The sequence below is a fragment of the Eurypyga helias genome, unplaced genomic scaffold (genome assembly GCF_000690775.1).
Source record: "Eurypyga helias isolate BGI_N326 unplaced genomic scaffold, ASM69077v1 scaffold40995, whole genome shotgun sequence".
Lineage (NCBI taxonomy): Eukaryota > Metazoa > Chordata > Aves > Eurypygiformes > Eurypygidae > Eurypyga > Eurypyga helias.
Genome location: NW_010251515.1, coordinates 630 through 20,049, shown reverse-complemented (window position 1 = coordinate 20,049; position 19,420 = coordinate 630). Strand labels below are relative to the sequence as shown.

The following is a 19,420-nucleotide window of genomic DNA, read 5'->3' as shown; positions in this document are numbered from 1 at the left end:
GGGGAAGGCCCGGCGACCGAGGCTGGGCGCCCTGGGCGATGGCACGGCCCCGGGCAGCGCGGAAAAGGCTGCGTGGCCATGTGCTCGCGTTGGATGAGCGTGAAGGGACCGCTCGGGGAGCTGCGTGATCGCAGTAGGCCGCGGACTCGCCTGCGGTTTTCCCCACGCCACGTGTTTCTGCTCTAGTGTGCCGAGAGTGCCGTTAGTGTTCTGTGCAGGGCCTTGCAGCGGCAAGTTTTTTAATAATTGGTGGTTAGGAAATACCTGCGTCAGAGTAAAACGGTACACTTGTAACTGAGTTGTCTTTTTATAGGCTGCGAGCTTAAAGCAGATAAGGAGTATCAGTTCAAAGTAGATGATGAAGAAAATGAGCATCAGTTGTCCTTGAGAACGGCAAGTATTGTTCTGTTTTTAATTTTGTATTTTTAATCAATGATGTGCAAGAAGTTAATTCACAGTAGATTAAATGTACACTAACAGAGTTTCAAGGCTGAAATACTTCAGATGCTGCAACACCACGGGAGCAAAATAGATTTATACATCTCATGCATTAGTATATTTGGTAGGCTTTATTAGAAACTTTATTTTGAAAAGCTATTCCATATATTCCCTAAACATAATTCTAGTTGTGTGTTATTTGTTTGCCCCATAAACAGGTAATAAGCAAATTAAATTGGGATGTGTGTGTTATATTTTGATTTATTTTCCTTAGTGTTGTCCTCTCTAAAGGTGTAACTGGGGAATGCTGTCTTTCATTCAGGTAATTAATGGACTTGTCACAGAGTGGGATACTCCAGGAAATTAGGAGAGTTCTTAGATGAGCCCTTAGATCTTTCTGCTGCCACAACAAGCAAGATAGGATATTTTAAGGCCTTTGTTTTGGTCTGAGCATGTTACTACTTTTGGTTAGCAGAAAGATAATAATACCACAACTTCACAGGCAAGGAACTGAAGAGTTGTAGCATCTCTCTACTTTTTAAGGGTTTATTACTGTGTTTATTTAAGTACAAAGAGGTACCGTGATGATACTTGGAAGCAAGAGTCTTGTAACTCTGGATTACTCCCTACATCAGAATTGCTTCTCTAGGAGACTTGCATAATATGCTTTCCAAACTTAGTGTTAATTTTGTGAACCATGTGTCTTCAGTCCTTGTGTTTCATGAAAATTACAACCTGGACTTGACAATGACTAATTTGTTCTTAATTAGATACTCTTTTAAAGAAGAATATAATAATACTACATGTTCATGCAGCTACATCTCATATCTGTATTTGTGATGCAGATGAAATTAGTCACTGAGTGATCCTTGAGTTGTATGGCTTTATCAGAAGAGCCTGGTTATAGAAAACTATCTCTAGCAGCTTTTCTGATGCTTGCACTCACTCTTCATGGGGGGTGAAGCAGATTGCATGCATAGCAGTACTTAGATTTTAGGGTTGTGGGGAAAAAAGTCTAATTCGGTAACCTGACTTCAAGACAAAAGATGATACACAGAAGAAGTGAGAATTGAAACAACAAATGACAAACTGAAAACACCTAAGAGGCTTGGAAGATCTTAGACCTAGTTGCAAACAAAAAATGCCTTGGCAAGCAAAACAAGGAACTGGTGGAAGATAAAATGTGAAGGTAGCAAATACCTGGTGCCTCATCTGTGCACCTGATGAAAGACTAGATGTATTGTCTAACTGTATCTTGACACTTGTCAAGATGTGGCATTGGACTTGGGTATGAGATACAGAAAGAGGTGAGGAGAAAAGGTTAAAAGTGAAAGTAAAGGGGAGGGTGAGGATGCACATGGAGTTAGAAAGTGGCATGAGGATTTCTGCAGTTGTCTTAATAATGACAACTGAGAACATAGAGAGGGATGGTCACTGCTTCATTACCTATTTATTGACAGTGTGCATTCCTTCAGTGTGGAAATTAAAGCACGTGAGTGGATACTTGCCAGGCACTCAGTATGTAAATTAATAGGAAGTGCTGTAGTAGTGCTTGAGCTGGTGCAAATAACAGGAGTAACTGGGGTGGAGGGCATGCTCTTAAATTCTTGTGCTGGTGGGTAGTCCCACCAGCTAAATGATTGTGTTGTTGCTAATCCATTTGAGAGGTGAGATCAGAGCAGCAATTTAAGTCTTTAAAGTAACAAAAATTGCTAGGAGTAGTGAATCTTACGTTCTGTTTGTCAGCTGTCAGTCTGATACATCTTGTCTGGATCATTCTAGCTTGCCTAAAACTCAGCCCTTGGATAATGGAAACTATGAGTTTCATATAAATGTGAGTTATGTGCCTCTGCCTGAAGTGTTTACACCCACATCTTCCATGGAGGATAGAAAGCTTTCTTTTCATGGGCATTTGTAAAGGAAACAGAGCCTTGTTCGCTTGTCTTGCGAATAATTGTGGTACCTCAAGGGATTCTTGGTTTTCACATCTCTTGCATGTAATCTTGACTCAAATGCCAGAGGCCCAGAGAACTGGAATTTCAAGCCTGTCCCATGTCTGTCATTTGCCTCCCTGCAGCTGTGATTTTTTGAATCTCCAGAAAGTGCCAGACCCGGTACCCAGTGTAAGGAATCCAGGCACTTGGTTTCTGAAATACTCTGGGACAGCAGCTCTCAGTCCTTGGTGAATTAACAGAAGGCATATTAATACATGACAGTACTGAAGTACTGAGCAATTGTTAAGTCTTAACTCCTCATGGAATGTCAAGCAAGCAAAAAGTGTAGTGTGCTAGGTAAGCAATGGGCAGGTGAAATGTGCAAGAAGGGGAAGGATAAAGGCTGTGATCCTGTAGCACTGACAGCAGTGGCTTCCTTTCCTTTAGGCCTGTGTTTGTCCTTCTTCCTTGGGCCAGTTTCAGTGCTGACTGGACTTAGTCGCTGACCCATTTCAGTGCTGTATTCCAGTAGCAAAAAGTCTACTTTTCACTCATCAAAACACCAAGGTGCCTTGAGTTGCAAGCGCCAGTGTTAGGAGGAAAGAGTATATTGGCTGGAGGAGGGCAACTGAATTTTTAGCAGTCAAATACAAATTTCAGTGTTGATGTGAAACAGTGAATGTCGTTTAAAAGACTTCAGAATATTTGGAAAATTTTCAGAGTACACTGTTCTTTACTTCACAGGTTACTTTAGGGGCTGGAGCCAAAGATGAATTGCATGTTGTAGAAGCAGAAGCATTGGACTATGAAGGCAACCCTATTAAAGTAGTGCTGGCATCTCTGAAAATGTCAGTGCAGCCTACGGTAAGTACAGGAACTTTGAAACATCTACTGTAAACTGTCTTAGGTGAGAAAGACAAGTTAGAAAAGATGGTGATGGCTGAATCTTAGTGAAACTGCACAGTGGTCAGGGGATTGAGACAAGTGCCAGTTTTGGCATGTGTAGTAAATACAAGCTAAGTAAGAGTGTGTTTTTTGTGCTTAGTAGAATTGCTCTAGTCATCTGGAGATGATACTTGCTCAAATCATCTTTTCTTAAAGAAGTGATGATAATTGTGCATATCATCTCTATGTATACAAATGCATGTGTTTAGAAGCAGATGCATCTGTAGTCTGTGTTGCTTTGAGCCTGGGATGAGGAAAAAAAGCTAGTTTGTCTGCAGGTCCCAGGGTTTTTAGAGATTCTGAAGATGACTGCTCCCCTTTCTTGATTTCAGGGCACCCTACTTGTCATTCCTGCCACCTGGGATGTAACTTGAATTGGTGTTGCTGGTGTGCAGGTGGAACTGTACAGTGCTGGGGGCAAATGGATAGTGTTGAAATTGCTGCTCAGAAGTAGAAACAAATGTGGATTGGTCAGGCCTTGAAAATTGTGCTTAAACTATGATAAGCGGCAAGAATTTAGTAAACCCTGTTGTCTTACTGACCCTGAGGTGATTCGTAACAATTTGGGAATATTCTGCCAGATAGAAACTTGGAGTAAGTGTATGAGCATTGGAGTGTACAGATGGTTGTGCTCTTGGTTTCATTTGGATGTTTTGTCTGTTAAGTACACTTTGTCTTCAGTATTTAAATAGATAACATTTTTCCTTCCCTATTCCTTCCCTAGGTTTCGTTAGGTGGCTTTGAGATCACACCTCCAGTGGTCTTGAGGTTGAAATGCGGCTCAGGGCCTGTTTATGTCAGTGGTCAACATCTTGTAGGTATGTATTACCTACTGCTTGTTACTGATCTATGATCTTGCTACCTGTCAGCACCAGCAGAGCTTGACTGATGTGTCTGGTATCTCAAGCGCTACTTTATCTAATACTGACCCTCTGATTCTTTAATTCACTCTACTCAGAGGTGTGAGGTAACAGTAGGACAAAGGGGGTCAGAGAAATGCTCGCATACCTTTTCTTGCCTCTTGTTTTATATGAATAAAGGGGAGTTTCATTCTTGCAATTTGACTTACAATTTCTCCCTTTAAAAATGGATGTTAGGTTCCTGCTATTAGTGTCTCACTGCAGGAAGCTGTGAGCTTTCTGCTTAGTTGAGAATGTGACGAGAATGCCCATGAAACAGTTTTGAGTTTACACTAAACTGTGCTAGGACTAGTGTTGTCCTTTGTAGAATCATCTTTGAAACCGATTTCTGTAGAAGTTCTTAAATGTGTCTCCTAGAAACGTGTAAAATTTTATTTGTTCTATGGCTGCTTTTTTGTGAGGAATGCCAGAGGCAGTGTGTGGCTTCACCCATTTTGGATTTCAGTGTAGTACCTGATTGTATTAGATTGCTAGTAGGAAGCTGCCTTCTATCAATTCAGCACCTCAGCAAGACCTTGCCTATTTACTTGTGGGTGATACTCTTCTGCTCGTTTCTTACTTGCAATCTTGTTTTAACTATTGTGAAATGGAGTGGGGATTGTTTTACCAATTTTCATCATTTTATCAGCATTGGAGGAAGAACCAGAATCTGACGATGAGGAAGAAGATACAAAAATTGTGAACGCTTCAGCAAAGAGACCAGCAAGTGGAGGAGGAGCCAAAACACCACAGGTAGCAATCCTTTAAATCAGCTTGTCTTCAGACTTTTCTGTACTAATGCTGCCTCTCTAAGAGTAAGCTTGCTATGTTTTACTTAATGTATGGCCTCTTAAGTGGATTATTTTGTACTTGGGTCTTGACAAGTACTGAGTTAAGTGTAGTTAAGTACAGGTGGTTTTTCAAAGCTTTGCTGGGGGGGGACTAATACAAAGGCTGTTTTCATGTGGATATTTTGTCCACTACAGTAACTGAGTGTGCAGAGATTCTAGTATAAACATGAGCATATTAGAACTGAGTTTAAATGCTGATTAAAGCTCTGTAGTGTAGAAGGGAAGGTTCAAATGCTCAGTGTGTGCTGTAGATTTATCAACAGCTTTGGCTTGTCAGCTGTAACTTGTTGATTTTTAGGTTGATGGAGGGTAGTCTTGTAATTATGCCACAAATTGCTTTGGATAAAGGTTGCTGTTTATTAAGATACCAAAGTTTGACACTTTGTACTTAATCTTTTTTAAGAAAAAAGCAAAATTGGCAGATGATGATGATGACGATGATGAAGATGAGGATGATGATGAGGAGTATGTATTCTTTTCATAATACCATTTGAAATACAGGGTTAACTTCAGAATACACATTGTGTGAGGTGCCTGGTTAAGTGAACAAGCTGCTTTATCTTGGCTACAAAAAAAACCACAAAACCCAGAATGACCTCAAGTTTATCTCCACAATGTAGTCTAAATTATTAGTGTTACTCAAATGTGTCATACTGGGTTATAAAACTTAGTTTCATGTAATTAATGAACTTTTAATACATTTATAATGTATTAGTAGTAGGGGAAGCCCTAAGGTATGTGTCTTTAGTATTAAAATGGAAGGAATACATTTAACTGCTTTAACAGTAGTAAGTAGAGTGTTTGGCCTAATACCTTGCTATGGCTTAAAACAAGGGATAAAGTAGACTTGGGAAGATAACTTGCTACATGAATAAAACCTTTTGTGGGGGTGGGGCAAAGAGGGAGAAGACTAACTCCTAGAGGTCCGTTTCAACCCCTACCACTCTTAATCTGTGTAAAGTTCAAGCTGTGAGCGTGAATCGAGTTACAGTGAGTGACTACCTTTCTAATTGTAGTGATGAGGATGACTTAGAGGATGATGAGGAAGAACTGAAAACACCAACAAAGAAAGTAAGTGGCATGTATATACACACACATTATGACCTTCACCCATGGATGATTAAACAGCCTGTAGAATAAACTTGAAAGTATGTGAGTGATAACACCAGATGGATTTAATATCTGCAGCTAGGTATATTCAAACAAGGGAGCAAAAGTGAGATAGCTGTATAGGTTTGAGCTCGGCATTTATTGTAATTAAACATTAATTGGACTTCAGTGTAATTGAAGTGTCCTTTTCCATGCAGTGTTTGGTTTACAGTGGACTAGATGAGAATACAAGGGATGACAGTACTTGGGCAGATGGTCCCTTAAGTCAGTGATCTTAAGCACAGCCTTTCGGAATGTGTGAATGGCATGCTTTTTATTTAGCTTAATCTGTATAAAATTCTAATAGGGTATTGGAATACTTGTGTGAATGTGTATCCAGTCTGTTTTCTTTACATAGCTGGGGGGGATGGCTGGTTTTCACAGCATGTGCATGCACATGTGCAGTTGTCAGATTGGTATGATTGGCATTGAGCAGCAGACAAAGTCCTGCTCAGAGATGGTGGGCTGTGCTTTGCCATTCCTGTCCTGCATGCTGTGAGAAAGGACTTTTTAGCAATGTAACTCGATAGAAAAAGCACCTAAAAGTAACCGTTGGAAAAGGTTCGCTTCAGGCAGCCAAGTGGTTGAATGTGAAATAGCATCAGCCCTTCAGTGCCATCTGGTGGTAAAATGGACTATAAGACAACTGGCAGCTGCAGAGGTAGAAGGTAGTAAGTTTTTAACTTGTCTATTTTGGTTTGAATTTATGTTTACACAGCTGCTGTTTACAAACAAACATTCAGTATTTTACTTTGCTGGATGCTGCTCTGTCCTAATGAGTTTCTATAGGTCATAGTGCACAATAGTTTATAGCCTGGTAAAGACAATTGAGCTGCAGATTTCCTGCCGTCTAATGAAGTCTAGTGTGGCTGAATGAGATGATTTCTGTATGAAATGCCAAACGAAGTAATGATGATGTTACAGAATACAAGCAGCACTGAGTCAGATTTTGGAATTGCAGCACCATCTAGAATTAGTCTTGTGCAGTATCTGCCCCCAGAATTCTGCATGGTAGTATATAAGGAAAGGTGTAATACTAAGAAAATTATAGGGGAGGACCCACATAGTTGAATGGCATCATAATGAAACTTGATCTTCGTTATGTGTTGTGCTACGCTAACAGTTTTTCATTGGAGCTCCTGTAGCATACGTGCTTTCTCCTTGAATAATTGATGTTGATCATATTGCCTGGGCAATGAGAATGCTTTTTTGTTTGATGTTGAATAGTATGTATATTTGTCACTAAGTCTTGAGTAATATGTTAGCAAGCTTAACATTTATTAGCAGTTTCTCATGAGAAATTAACTTGAATGCTTTCTTTTCAGCCCGTCCGTGAGGCTTCAGGAAAAAATATGCAGAAAGCAAAGCAAAATGGAAAAGACTCTAAGCCGTCCACACCAGCATCTAAATCAAAAGTGAGTGAAGGCAAATGAGTGAAACAGATGTTTATTTTAGTGTGGAAGTGAGCTTTCTTGCCTAGTGGCAACTTCAAATACTGTACTAATCATTAGATTAGGTTTTTGCATGTTAATATGAAGCATGCTGGGGACACTGTTCATTGCTTCATGTTCCTCTGTGAAACTTTAGGGATAAAACTACACCAGTGAAGACTTGAAATCAGACATGCTGTCCCTTGTGAGTATTGCTGATTCCAGGGTTTAAAATACAAGTCTGTAGTTTTTTGAGTAGTTGCTTGTACAAGAGGATGAGTGCCAGCTGCCACTGCATTACAACAGGGGGCTGATGCTAATGAGGGAGTCTCACTTAACTGATCCACTTGAGAACTAAGTTTTCTGGTTCTGTTGCTTTGTAGTTGTCAGGCTTCCTTCTGCAGCTTTTTCTTGCTGCATGTACTCAAACGTGCATGCAGAGAAGGTTGATGCAGAAATGTGTGGGATGGATGGTGGGATGGCATCTGAAAAGCAGTGCAGATGTGTGCTGTCTTACAGCATGACCTGATCTGGCTGCAGTTGTGGAGTAAACTCTAAATCACTGAATGGGCTGTTTTCAGTGTCATTTCTCTTGGGAGAAAGAGCTGTGTAGGCACCTGCCCAGATGCATTAAGATACTAGCTATGCTAATGGTAGTAATGCCAAAGTTAAATGTTGTTTTCCTTGTCTCTGAGGAGTGTGTTGGAAGCACCTATTTAACTTCTGTGACTTGAAAAGCCACCTGAAGGATCCATGTGATGGCTAGTTCTTTTATTCTCTATGCACTCTACAGTAGGTCTTAACAGTCCTGTTTTTAGAACACTTGATCTTGCACGTGCATAAAGCTGATTGATATACAAGTTCCTAATTGAATACATAACTTTCAGACTCCAGACTCCAAGAAGGATAAAGCTCTAACTCCAAAAACACCAAAAGTCCCTCTGTCGTTAGAGGAGATCAAAGCAAAAATGCAAGCATCCGTAGATAAGGTAAGTTTTTTGGAAACTTTAGGTTTGTCAGCCTTTTTATACTTCCACGGGTCAGAAGAATTTCAAGTTGTTAAGAAATGGTCGCATGTCACTGCTTGCTGTGCTGTTAGATATGTTGGTGTTAAAGCTCAGAGAAATGAAAACTCATTTGGGACAAAAAGAAACCTTTGTGCTCATGAGAAACAAGAACACCCGCCTTGTTTTTGTATTTCTCCAGTAGTGATGTTTAGTAATTTGATAATTTTTTTTAAACCACAACAGAAAACAACAAAGCAACAAATTTTGGGTGATGCTTCTTCTAAAGGGGTGATACTTTTAAAGTTGTCATACCTAGCGTATGCATCTTATTGTGGGCAACTAGAGTAAAGCAGAGTTCTTCACATGATTGGAATGGATTGGTCTTAGGCAGTGTCCAGCTGGGTTATCCAGATGCATGTAAGGGCTTACAGCTTCCAGAAGGGGGAGATAAGTGCTTGTGATATGCCTTCATGAATCAGTGAAGACCACAAAGCGTGTGCTTTCTGAGCTTTAGGTTGGTTGTCTCCCCTCAGCGGATGTTTCAACCTTTGAAGGTCACAGAGCAGTCACTCAGCTTCTGGTTGCTGTCAGCAAACTCAGCTGGCACCTCGCAGTTATGCATGAGAGTATTCTTAGCTGTTACTTATGTATAAGAAAAACTCCAAAATTGCCTTTTAGTTACAGGCTGGTTGGGTAAAAGTGTAGCAGATCATAGCAATCCCCCTTTGCCAAGTTTGGAAACCTGTGTGTGAGCTAGGGGTGTAGTTCAGTACACACCTGTACTGCAGAATAGGCGGCAACAAGGACCTGACAGCTGAACTCCACAAGTTCTGGTTTTACCTCACTAGCTCAGATGTGTGCTTCTCCATCATACATTTATTTATGACTGAACCAGGTTCCTCACTGGAGACTTACTTTCAGCTAAAGCCTACAGTGATTGTGGTGCTATGAAGAATTCTTGGGTTTTTAGCTTGGTCTGAGGTGATAAACTTTCCCCCCTTGCATCTTCTATTCTTGGTGTTCAGAGGCATATGCAAAATAAGGCAAAAAGTGTTCTGATGCAGGGTGAGCAATGACAGATTGTAATTGGAATCAAAGTGCTTATTCCTAAACCGTGAACCTGACAGTGATGGATTGTCTCATCCTCCCAGGTCAGGCTAACCTCTTGGGTGTAGTGGATGCTAGGGTGTTTTTTTGCCTGACTCAGGGCCATGATTAGTGTTTCTGCAGTGCAAGAAGTGGCTGAGCTGCCCACAGTAGGACTGATGTCCCTTGGAGGGAAGCATGTACACCAGATAACTGGCAAGCAGCTTTAGAACACACTTCCTGTTGCTGAAGAGTTTTTACTGGGAATTGCTGTGTAAGCACAAATATGTAGAAGAAACAGCAGGGAGCTTAATGTTTTCCATGGTGGTGTGAGTGTATGTTAGTAAGGCAAAGGGTTTGTGTGTTGCCATATACAATAGCATTTTTGGGTGACAGCCAGCAAGCTAGCAGCTTTTACAAAAAATTACTTTATTGAAGTATTAGAGTGGAACTGCTGTATTATGTAGTAGGTAGATGTGAATGTGCTAACAGAAGATCAGTACTTCATGGAATCCAGGGGTAAGACATTGTCCAAATCCAAGCTTTTTGCTTGAAATATTGTAGTATCAAATATTCCTGATGTAGTTTTGTTTCCTTTGAACATAAATGTCTTCTGCAATGTGCTGAGTAGCAGCTAGGTGTACTATCATAAGTAGCTGGGCATATTTCAACTGATGGACCTGAAAAATGGGCAGAAATTACTCTGGGGCATGTGAAAGTAAATGGATGTCTCTAAATGTGCTGTATTTTACCTGGAGATAGGAGAAGGCACGAAGCTAAGCTCTCTTCCATGAATTACTGAACCTGCTTTGTACATTTGAGTATGTAGAAAGACAGTTTCCGAGATAAAAGCCAACGCTTTGTACATTTGAGTATGTAGAAACAGTTTCCGAGATAAAAGCCAATATCTCTGGAACACTTCTTTAAATTCACAGGAACAACATATTAGGATGAGTAGGGTAGGTGGGATGTCCGTTAACTTTTTGTTTCAGAGAGCTGAAGTTGAAAACCCTACCAGCGGGAAGGATAGTCATGTCTCGTGTTACATGCTGTAGTAAGAATCCATAAATATGAATTAGTTCTAGCTTTTCTGAATACTGTGTGAATGTTGGCTGCAAACAAGGCTATCTTTAGTGGCAAATGCTTGCTGTTACTTTTCTGAGCATGAGCCAGGGTGCTTGTTACAGCCACTTTGGTGTGTAGGCAATCGGGCCTGTGAGGAATATCTGGGCACTGTAGAGAAGCAAACTTTAAAAATGGTTTAAAAGCAGATTGGTTTGGGATGTTGCAAGGGGAGTTTGATAAAATACTGTGTATTGTAGAGGGTTTAAGCTTCATACGTTAACTTATTGGAATCATTAAATGACCTGCATACGCTTAAAGCCTTTGCTTTTTTCAAAATAGGGTTCTTCCCTTCCTAAGCTGGAACCCAAATTTGCCAACTATGTGAAGAATTGCTTCAGGACGGAGGACCAGAAGGTAACTGAATTTGTTGGAACTTGATAAAGTCCAAAAACTTTTATAACCTGACTTGGGGATTCTTTTCCACTTCTTAATCTTTACAAGCTTTGGACTGTTTCAAAGGGTTACAAACCACGAACAATACTTCAAATTAAATAAATGGGAACGGTTTTAAGGGTTTAGTTGGCTAAGATGGGAAAGTTAATATTTTATTACATTTTTCCAGCTTTTATATGGTTGGTAAATTATCTCTTGCTTACTAAACCCACAGAATTTTCCTTTTGGCACCGTATTGGCTAAGGAAATGAGCTGTGGTTTTCCTTGCTGCTGAATTTGGCCACCTAGGCCCGTCTGCTGTTCAGCCTTTTGTTGGGGAGGGTGTCTGGGAGGGGGAACTGTTTTGTGATTGAGATTATGGCTTTCTTACTGCATTTTCTCCCAAAGTCAACTGAACTCTTGTGAGAGGGCAAGCCAGAAGGAGGTATCAGGAAGCAAGCTTTTGAATTGGTTATTACTCAACACAGACTGGGCTAAAATGTGTCTTAGATTTCCCTATCAAAATTCTTGTAAGCTAAACCTTTCTTCCATTGACAGAATTCCTTACGCTTTCCTGCTTCCCTCAGTGGTTCAGAGTAAACTTGTTTGATAGACAAATTGATAGGTTCTTGAAGGAATGTTTAAAAGCAGCTAGCCTCAGCTACTGGAGCTGGTCTGACATTAGCCAGGGTAGGCAGAGTTCAGCCAATATTTGCCTAGCTGGTCCACACCCATCCTCTCACTTACCTTCACTGAATTCCTTCTGTTGTGACTTAGAGAGGGAATAAGTCTCTAGCAGAAGGACCTAATGTCTTGCTTTCAACTTGATTTTCTCTAAAAGAAAAAGCATTTTTTGGTTGTAATTTAATGTCAGTGTTTTGTGGAATAAGTAGACATAATTTATTTTCAGTTTACTAAGAAATGAATTTCAATTTCTTACTTTTTATGTGCACTTCCAGGTCATTCAAGCTCTCTGGCAGTGGAGACAGACTCTGTAAGAAAAGAAAACAGTTTAAACAGTTCATTAAAATCTTCAGTCTTATTTCTGTAACCATTATTTGGCTGTCCTTTTTACAAATGCTGAAAGATCTTCCCCTACCGTGTCTGATAAATGTCATCCAGATTACCTTGCCAAGAATGTGTTGTCCAAAATGCCTGTTTAGTTTTTAAAGATGGGACTCCACCCTCAGCTTCATTTTAAGTATGTATGGAATGTTTTGATAAGACATGGTGGTGGTGGTGGTCAGACAAATGGAAATGGTGGGGAGACTAAATGTACGTGGAAAAAAATAAAATTTAGTATTTTAATACAGTAATATCGTTTCTTTTTTTATGGGTTGGGGCGAGTCTGTATACTGAACCCAGAAGAGAACAGGCCCTTAAAGCTCTCATAGGAACTTCTGCTAAGTACTTGAGCTGCATTTTACCGAGTACACATCAGATAGTCTCATTTATGTTGTCAACCTGAAAACTAACTTTACTCCAAGAGCTTTACAGCTACGGACCAGATGACTGGGGAGAAAACTGAAGTGGTAAGCGGGACTTTGTTCGTGTCTGGAAGTGACCACTAATTACATAATTGCCTGAACCAGCCTTTCCTGCATCTCTGTTTCTGACTCGCGTCGTTGCTCTTTGGTTTATGGTTTCTCTCTAACAACTACGTTTGTGGGGCTTGTGACTCCACTTGTAAAATGTAATACTTTTGATTTGGGAATTGCTGGCTGTGCTGTTCCTCTGAGGGGCTGCAGTCTGAGGTTGTCTCGTGTAATGACTCCTGTGAGCGTTTTGTGGGGACGAGAATTAGCTTGAATGCTGTAGGGTGTGCCTAGAGAGCTCACTGAGGGAGATCAGTGCCAGTGGATACATTTCTGGGAATGAGGAGGAGCTAATCTCCAGCAAATCCCCAAAACTCAGAAGGGCAGGTAGCCCTGTCAGAGTTCCTTGGGTCTCTTCTGGTTATTGCCTACCAATGATACTAAGGCTGAGTTGAAACAAATTTTTGGACTGTTCTTTGTTGTCATATAAAGTAAAAATGCCCAAGGTGTTAAAAGCCCTTTCAGAAAAAGCGTGGATATCGTGCCTGGCACTGACTTTTCCTCAAAGCTCTTTTCTAAATGCTGTATCCCTCAAATGCTTGAATGCTGTATCACATGTTGTGACTCCAGCAGTGCTAAAGAAAACTTTAAGCAGTTGTATGTAACTATTAAACTGATTTAATCCTTGCTGTGTGTGGAATTAATGCAACTGGCTTCTGTTTTTCACAGCAGAAAGATGTCAATTGAGGAGAGAAGGGCGTTAAAGCAGGCTTTAGCAGGTTGAGGTTTGTCCACTTGAAGGACGTGCGCAGTTGGGCTCCCGCAGCAGTTACTTCGCAAGGCATGGTAAAACCTCTGTTGGGTTGTGCTCATTGGGAAGGGAGTCTCTTTAATTGGATGTTCTTCTTAAGGTTTGCTATTATCAAAGCCTCAGTATCTGTAGTTGGGGTTCTGGGCCTGATGGAAACCAATGTGAATCTCGGAAAGGACTTACTCCTTTGGGCAAACAAGGCCAAGGGAAATGCGTGGTAGAGGAGTGAAACGCAGCGAGTGTGGTGTGGAAGTCATCGAAGCTGTACACTTGCTGTACACGAAATGCAGAGTCTAAGGGTTTGAAAGGCCTGAGTTGGTGGGGTTATGTCAACGGATGATGTCATGCACAAGCGAGAGCACATTTCCCTGGTGAAATAGAGTTAATGGGACAGACAGGCGTCAACGGATGATGTCATGCACAAGCACATTTCCCTGGTGAAATTGAGTTAATGGCACAGACAGGCTTATTTAAACAAAATTGCCCTCAATTTCAGCTGAAATAAGTGAAAATTGTACAGTAATTTCAGTAAGAGGCTATCCAGCCAATAAAATATTCTGAGTATTAAACTTTTCCTAAAAGCCTGGGGTGTTGTCTGTCTGCAGGCCACTACCCAAAGCAGGTCTGCCGGCGTGCAGCCACACTCGGCACAAGGGTTGCAGGGAGAGGATGGAGCCCATGTGGGCAGTTCCCAAGGAAGCTATTCCCCTGGTGTAGCCAAGGTACAAGGCGAGTTGCTTCTCTGCCGGGCTGCCGTTCAGCATCATGAGGCATCTGCATCATGGCATAGAAATGGTCACTTGGTCCCAGTTAGCTTGCTTGCTGTTTTCTGCCGATGTTCTTGCAGCTCTAGCTGGAAGCGGTCAGTGTGGTGGGCCTCGTCCCTTCCTGTCAGTCACAGCTCCTAACACTCCGGGACTGGCCATCTGATGCCTCCTGTGGGGTTGCTGGGCTATGCAGCCATATATCCTCTAGGATATTCCCATGTAGCTGCCAGTTCTTCCATTTTTAACAGAGCCTCAAAGACTAGACTGAAAGTCTTGCGTACCCATTGAAGAGAAGATCCCAAGTACCAGATGGGGGTTACTGAAGTGCTGTTTCTGACTCTGGAGTTGAAGTGTGTTTTTACCATGGCATGATTGCAAAAAAGCAGTAGTGTTTTGATCGCTGTGTTGAGGGCTGTGTGCCCCTGGCCCTCGAGGGTGGCTCAGTTGAGAGCGTGGAGATAGTGTCAAGGGCATTGATGCAAATATATTTCTCACCACCATGGGAAAACAGCTCCCCTTTGCAGGAAGGTAAAATGCCTTTCCAGGTGGCCTGTCCCTCTGATGGCTCCTTCCCCCTGGATTTTTTTTTTTTTTCCTCCTGTTGCAGGACCCTGCTCTTCCTGGCCTTTTCCATCCTTCGTTTCCTCCTGCATAATGAACAGGTGGTGTTCCCTGTGGGGGACAAGGGGAAGGCCATGCAGCTGAGTGGCTGTGTGGGACTGCGCAGGGTGTGCTCTGCTCTCCTCTGCTGCACTGTGGGCTGCAGCTGCCCAGTGTGGGTTGATTTTTCTCCTAAGTGTCTTTTTTTTTTTTCTAGGCATCTTGATTTCAGAGGAGGTGATAATAGGATAGTGTCCTGCAGGCAAACAGCCTTTTCCAGCTTCAGGAGCTCTTGGTCTGTGTCTTACTCCTTGGGGTGTTCAAGGAAAGTGCTTGTGGCCACCTTAGGTGCGTCTCGAGGTTCTGTTTGCACCTGTGAATCAACCAACTTTGGCCAGAATGACCCCAAGCGCTGTGATGAGTACAAGGCTGTTGTTTCGCCTGTGCTCGGCTTGTTGCAGCTTTTGGAGGAACAACCGGAGCATGGCTGGCAGGAGGGTGGAAGGGAGTGTGTGTGGGCTGAGGTAATGGAAAACAGGGCCAGGATGGGTGGTGGTTCTGGGCTTCTTGCCACCCAGACAGTCCCTCGGGGGCTAAGTTCATTCTGGAACATGCTCTCTGTCCTCTCCTCTAGAAATCTTACCCAGATACCCCAAGCTATGTCCTGTCTCCTTCCAATGTGCCATTATTGGGAGCAGCCAAACTCTCCCAACTTCCCCCTTCCCCTGTAGAACAAGCACGTAGATCCTTATTCCTGTTGCTGTTTTCCTGAGGGGGAAACTAAAGACTGGATCTTAAAAAATTGCCGTAGAAAACGCTGCACGTGAACTGGGCGGGTTGTGGCGAAGTGTTGGACGCAGCCCCTGGCCTTGGCTAACGGGCAGTAGGGCCTGGCAAGCAGCACCGAGCGCAGTTGGTTGTGTTGAGTGAGGTTTCGGGATCTGGTATTTATTAAGGGTTGCTTTGCCTGAGGCCTGGCTCTCGTAACCTGCGTGAGGAGAGCTGAGCTTGCGTGACTGCGCGCAGGGGAAGCGGTACAGGACCCCGAGGTGTGTCTGGAAGGGCCTGACTTGTCCTTCCTTTTGCAGACAGCAGAGGGGATCCCCTGCTCTCTACTCCCTGGAGGTTTTTGGTCTACATGTACAATTTGGGGAGCAGTTGTGTTGAGTTGGATCAGCTCTTCAGGCTGTTAGGTGAGTGCATTTTAAGCTGTGCCTAACTTGGACCAGGTAGATTGATCAGATATGTTAAATATTAATTAAGGTGATGTTAGTGTGCTGTGGAGACTACTAGACTTGTAATTGCACGGGGCCAACTCTTGCTCTGCTCCTTACTTCCCTCGGAAACTTTCTCCCCTTCCACCAATTCTGTCAGCTCTCCCTGACCAAGCCAGAAGAGCCTTTTTACAGGAGAAGGATCCCATGAGGAAACAAAGAACAAGAAAGGACAGTGAATCAGAAGAGAAAATGGTGGTTGGAGGTCAAAAGTGAGAATGGGAAAAATGGGGATGCTCAGCAGGGGACCTCGAACAGGGCCTGGCACTTCCAGTGCGGGCTGGGATGTGCTGCTGCCCAGGTGTGCCCAGCCAAGGGAATGGGAATTGGGACGCTTGAACAGCAAATGGCAAAAGGAGGGAACGCAATTGAAGCACTGAAAACAGAATTGATGCCCTGGTTCATCTTAAACTTAGTGTTTGCTTTATGCTGGTAATAGAAACAAGTGGTTTTTTTTTAGAAAACAAGGCAATTTTGTGAGAAGGGTCCTTCAGTCTTACTCAAGATCCTGTGAACCAATTGCTGGGGCCCTGAGCCTGCTCAGCCTCGTGCAATTCTGTTGACTTACGTGGTATGGAAGAGAAAATAAGTTACTCTTGAATGATGTAAATTTTCAAAGCTAGTTTTGAATTAAGCCTTAGGTTTTTTAACTTAGTTTTTTCCTGAGAAGTAAGTGTGGGGAGAGTTGGAAGGCACCTTGCAGCTTGTCGAGACACTTGGCGTTTCACTCCTGGAGCCACCTTTCCTGCTTCATCTAACTTTGCCCATTACTCCTTACACTTGTCCCAGAGCTTGTGATAAGGGTGTTCTTGGGGAAATACCACTGATGAGGGGCTTCTAGTGACACAGGTCCCACTACACTGAGGCAGTATATTGTCCCAGCACTGCCATGGGTGTTGCTTCCCAAAGTCCCTGCTGCTTCAGCTGCTCTCTGTATGTACCTGCGTGTGTGTGGACACTGAGGACAGTGGACAACTACAGCTCATAGGCAAAGCTTTCTATTTAGAAGGCTACCTTTGGCCTTTAGGACATTCTTCCCTCACCCGTAACTCTTTCCATACTTTTAAACATTCCCTTCAAACTTTCCACATGGAGAATAGGTTTTTAACTAGATGCCCCCTGTCATAGCTAAGGGCAATACCATGTCATGGGGTCACCATAATGAAAGGGACCCAGCCCTTGTGATCTCCAGAGACCACAGGGGTATTGGGGGATCTTGGCTTCTTCTTTAGGGCCTCAGACCAGGAGACCTGCTTCTGTTTGTGTCTAGCTTTGTTTCTGGATAGTCCCTTCCAATTAATTCCCAGTTTTACATCTTGCCACAGCCACCTTGTTGCTCGTTTGGTCCATCACAGCTCCTCAGGCTTCTCTGTCTTCTGATCCTTGTCTGTTCCTCCTCCGGTCTTCTACCCATGGTGAGCTGTGAGCAGCACTGTCTTTCCCGGGTCAGTCTTGCCCTCAGCCTTTAGGAAAACTTGAAGACCATTGCATATGTGGTGCTCCTGTGGGAATCTGCTCCCCCTTCTGTGTTTGTTGGCAAAGTGTCCCTGAGAGCACATCAGAGTCTCATTTCCATGATGAAGAATGCTGGTAAAGGCCTGGCCCTGCCCTGTGTTGGCCCTCAAGGGAGTGAGCATTCAGCCTCACCTGCTCGTAGGGCTGCGAGGTGCTTGTGTTGGCCCAAGGAGAGTGGGACTTCGAGATGTCTCTGCTGACCTGTTACACTGATTTTTCCAGTAAAAGGCCATATTGGGGTATAATTTTGTGTAAACAGCAAAGATGACCCACCCATCTGTTCCACTGAGTTCTTGCTCTGAAGCGAGGTATGGCCTACAGCTCCTCTTCAGAAGCATCAGGCAGAGCAGTGTTGTTTCAGAAAGAGCTGTCCTGTCTGTCTGAAGGCCCACCTTGAGATGCTCCAAGGTTGCTCATTCGGTTGTGCCATCACCAATAGTGGCACAGGGCACTGAGAGGTCCAGGATGTCACCCGTTCGGTGCCTGTAGCTGCATGTGCATCAACCCCGGACTGCCCCAGGGGTGGCATGTGCCAGCCGTGGGGACACGTGTGGTCATGCAGCCTCCATGGGAGCTCCTGCCTGTGAGCCAGCACCAAGGGCAGTGGGCAGGAGCCTGCGACGGTGGCGTCGGTCATCCCAGAGAGGAGGCGGCTCTGCAGATGGGGGTTGAGATGGCGACTTGCTGGAGACAGCTCAGTTCAGGGGACTTCAAAGAGCTTTAGGTTTAAGAGCTGTCGAGCTGAAAAGCTCCAAGTTAAGGAAATACTAAGTTTTGAAGCTTAACAGCTTGTGATTTATTTATTTAATTATTTTTTTTTTTTTAGGGAAAAATGAAACCATGGAGGAATATAAATCCAAGAAGCCAAGCCCTAGGATTTAATGCAGTATAAAGGCTGGAAAGTGGAATTTCCCACTGGTTTGTGTAGGGTTGTCTGCAGAGGTTTGCCTGTTCTTGTCTCCCTTCAGAAGCATTCAAGCAGCTGACACATGCTTTCAGAGCAGAGTTCCAGTGCTTCTGAGTGGTGGGACCAAGGAAGGCCTGTGGGCATCTTCCTTGTGCAGGACAGGCAGGACACCAGAGCAGGGTGGCCAGGTTGGGGGATGTGGGGTGGGGGTGTACACTGGCTGAGAGCCCTTGGGTGCTGGAGGTGGGATACCCAGGGGAGCAGTCTGTTGAACTAGTCCACTGGTCTCCCCTTAGCTTGATATCCATCATCTTTAGTGATGTTTTCCTCATTCCTCTGCTGATAAAGCACTGAGATTTGTTTAATGAGTCTGCTGGAGCTTTCAGAGGAATCTGAGGTTTCAGTTCCCAAATCCCATTGAAATTCAGGAGATGATTCCGTTGAGGAAAAACCTTTGCAAACCATGAAACCCTGACTGCTAAATAAGAGGCTTTGTTAGGTTTTATTTTTCCTTACGAAGCAATGATGCACACCCCAGCAAGGGTAGTAGCATGCTGGGTTCTCTCTTTGCATCGGGCCATGAGACATGCATGGTGTAGGGCTGGAAGAGATGCTGCTCTTGCCTTTGTCCCCAAGAAATCCAGGAAGGGCCGTCGGCTGCAGTATTCCTGCCCTCTCTGGGCTGGGACAGCCTGTGTTCAATACTGGGATGGCTGGTGAGGGCTTTTGGGATTTCCTGGCCACCCCTGTCTTCCCAGGGCTCTGCTGTGCCCTG

General features: G+C 43.4%; 1 protein-coding gene across 1 annotated transcript; it reads left to right on the top strand.

The window, feature by feature from the left end:
* Positions 1–299: 299 nt before the first annotated feature.
* On the top strand, positions 300–12,554 carry NPM1 (nucleophosmin (nucleolar phosphoprotein B23, numatrin); the record flags this gene model as incomplete). The annotated part of the gene is made up of 10 exons (XM_010152050.1): positions 300–393; positions 3,117–3,236; positions 4,042–4,135; positions 4,866–4,969; positions 5,471–5,532; positions 6,084–6,138; positions 7,542–7,631; positions 8,534–8,635; positions 11,144–11,218; positions 12,196–12,554. Coding segments are annotated over 10 exons (835 nt in total), but the record flags the coding sequence as incomplete, so codon positions are not given.
* Between the last annotated feature and the right edge of the window lie 6,866 nt (positions 12,555–19,420).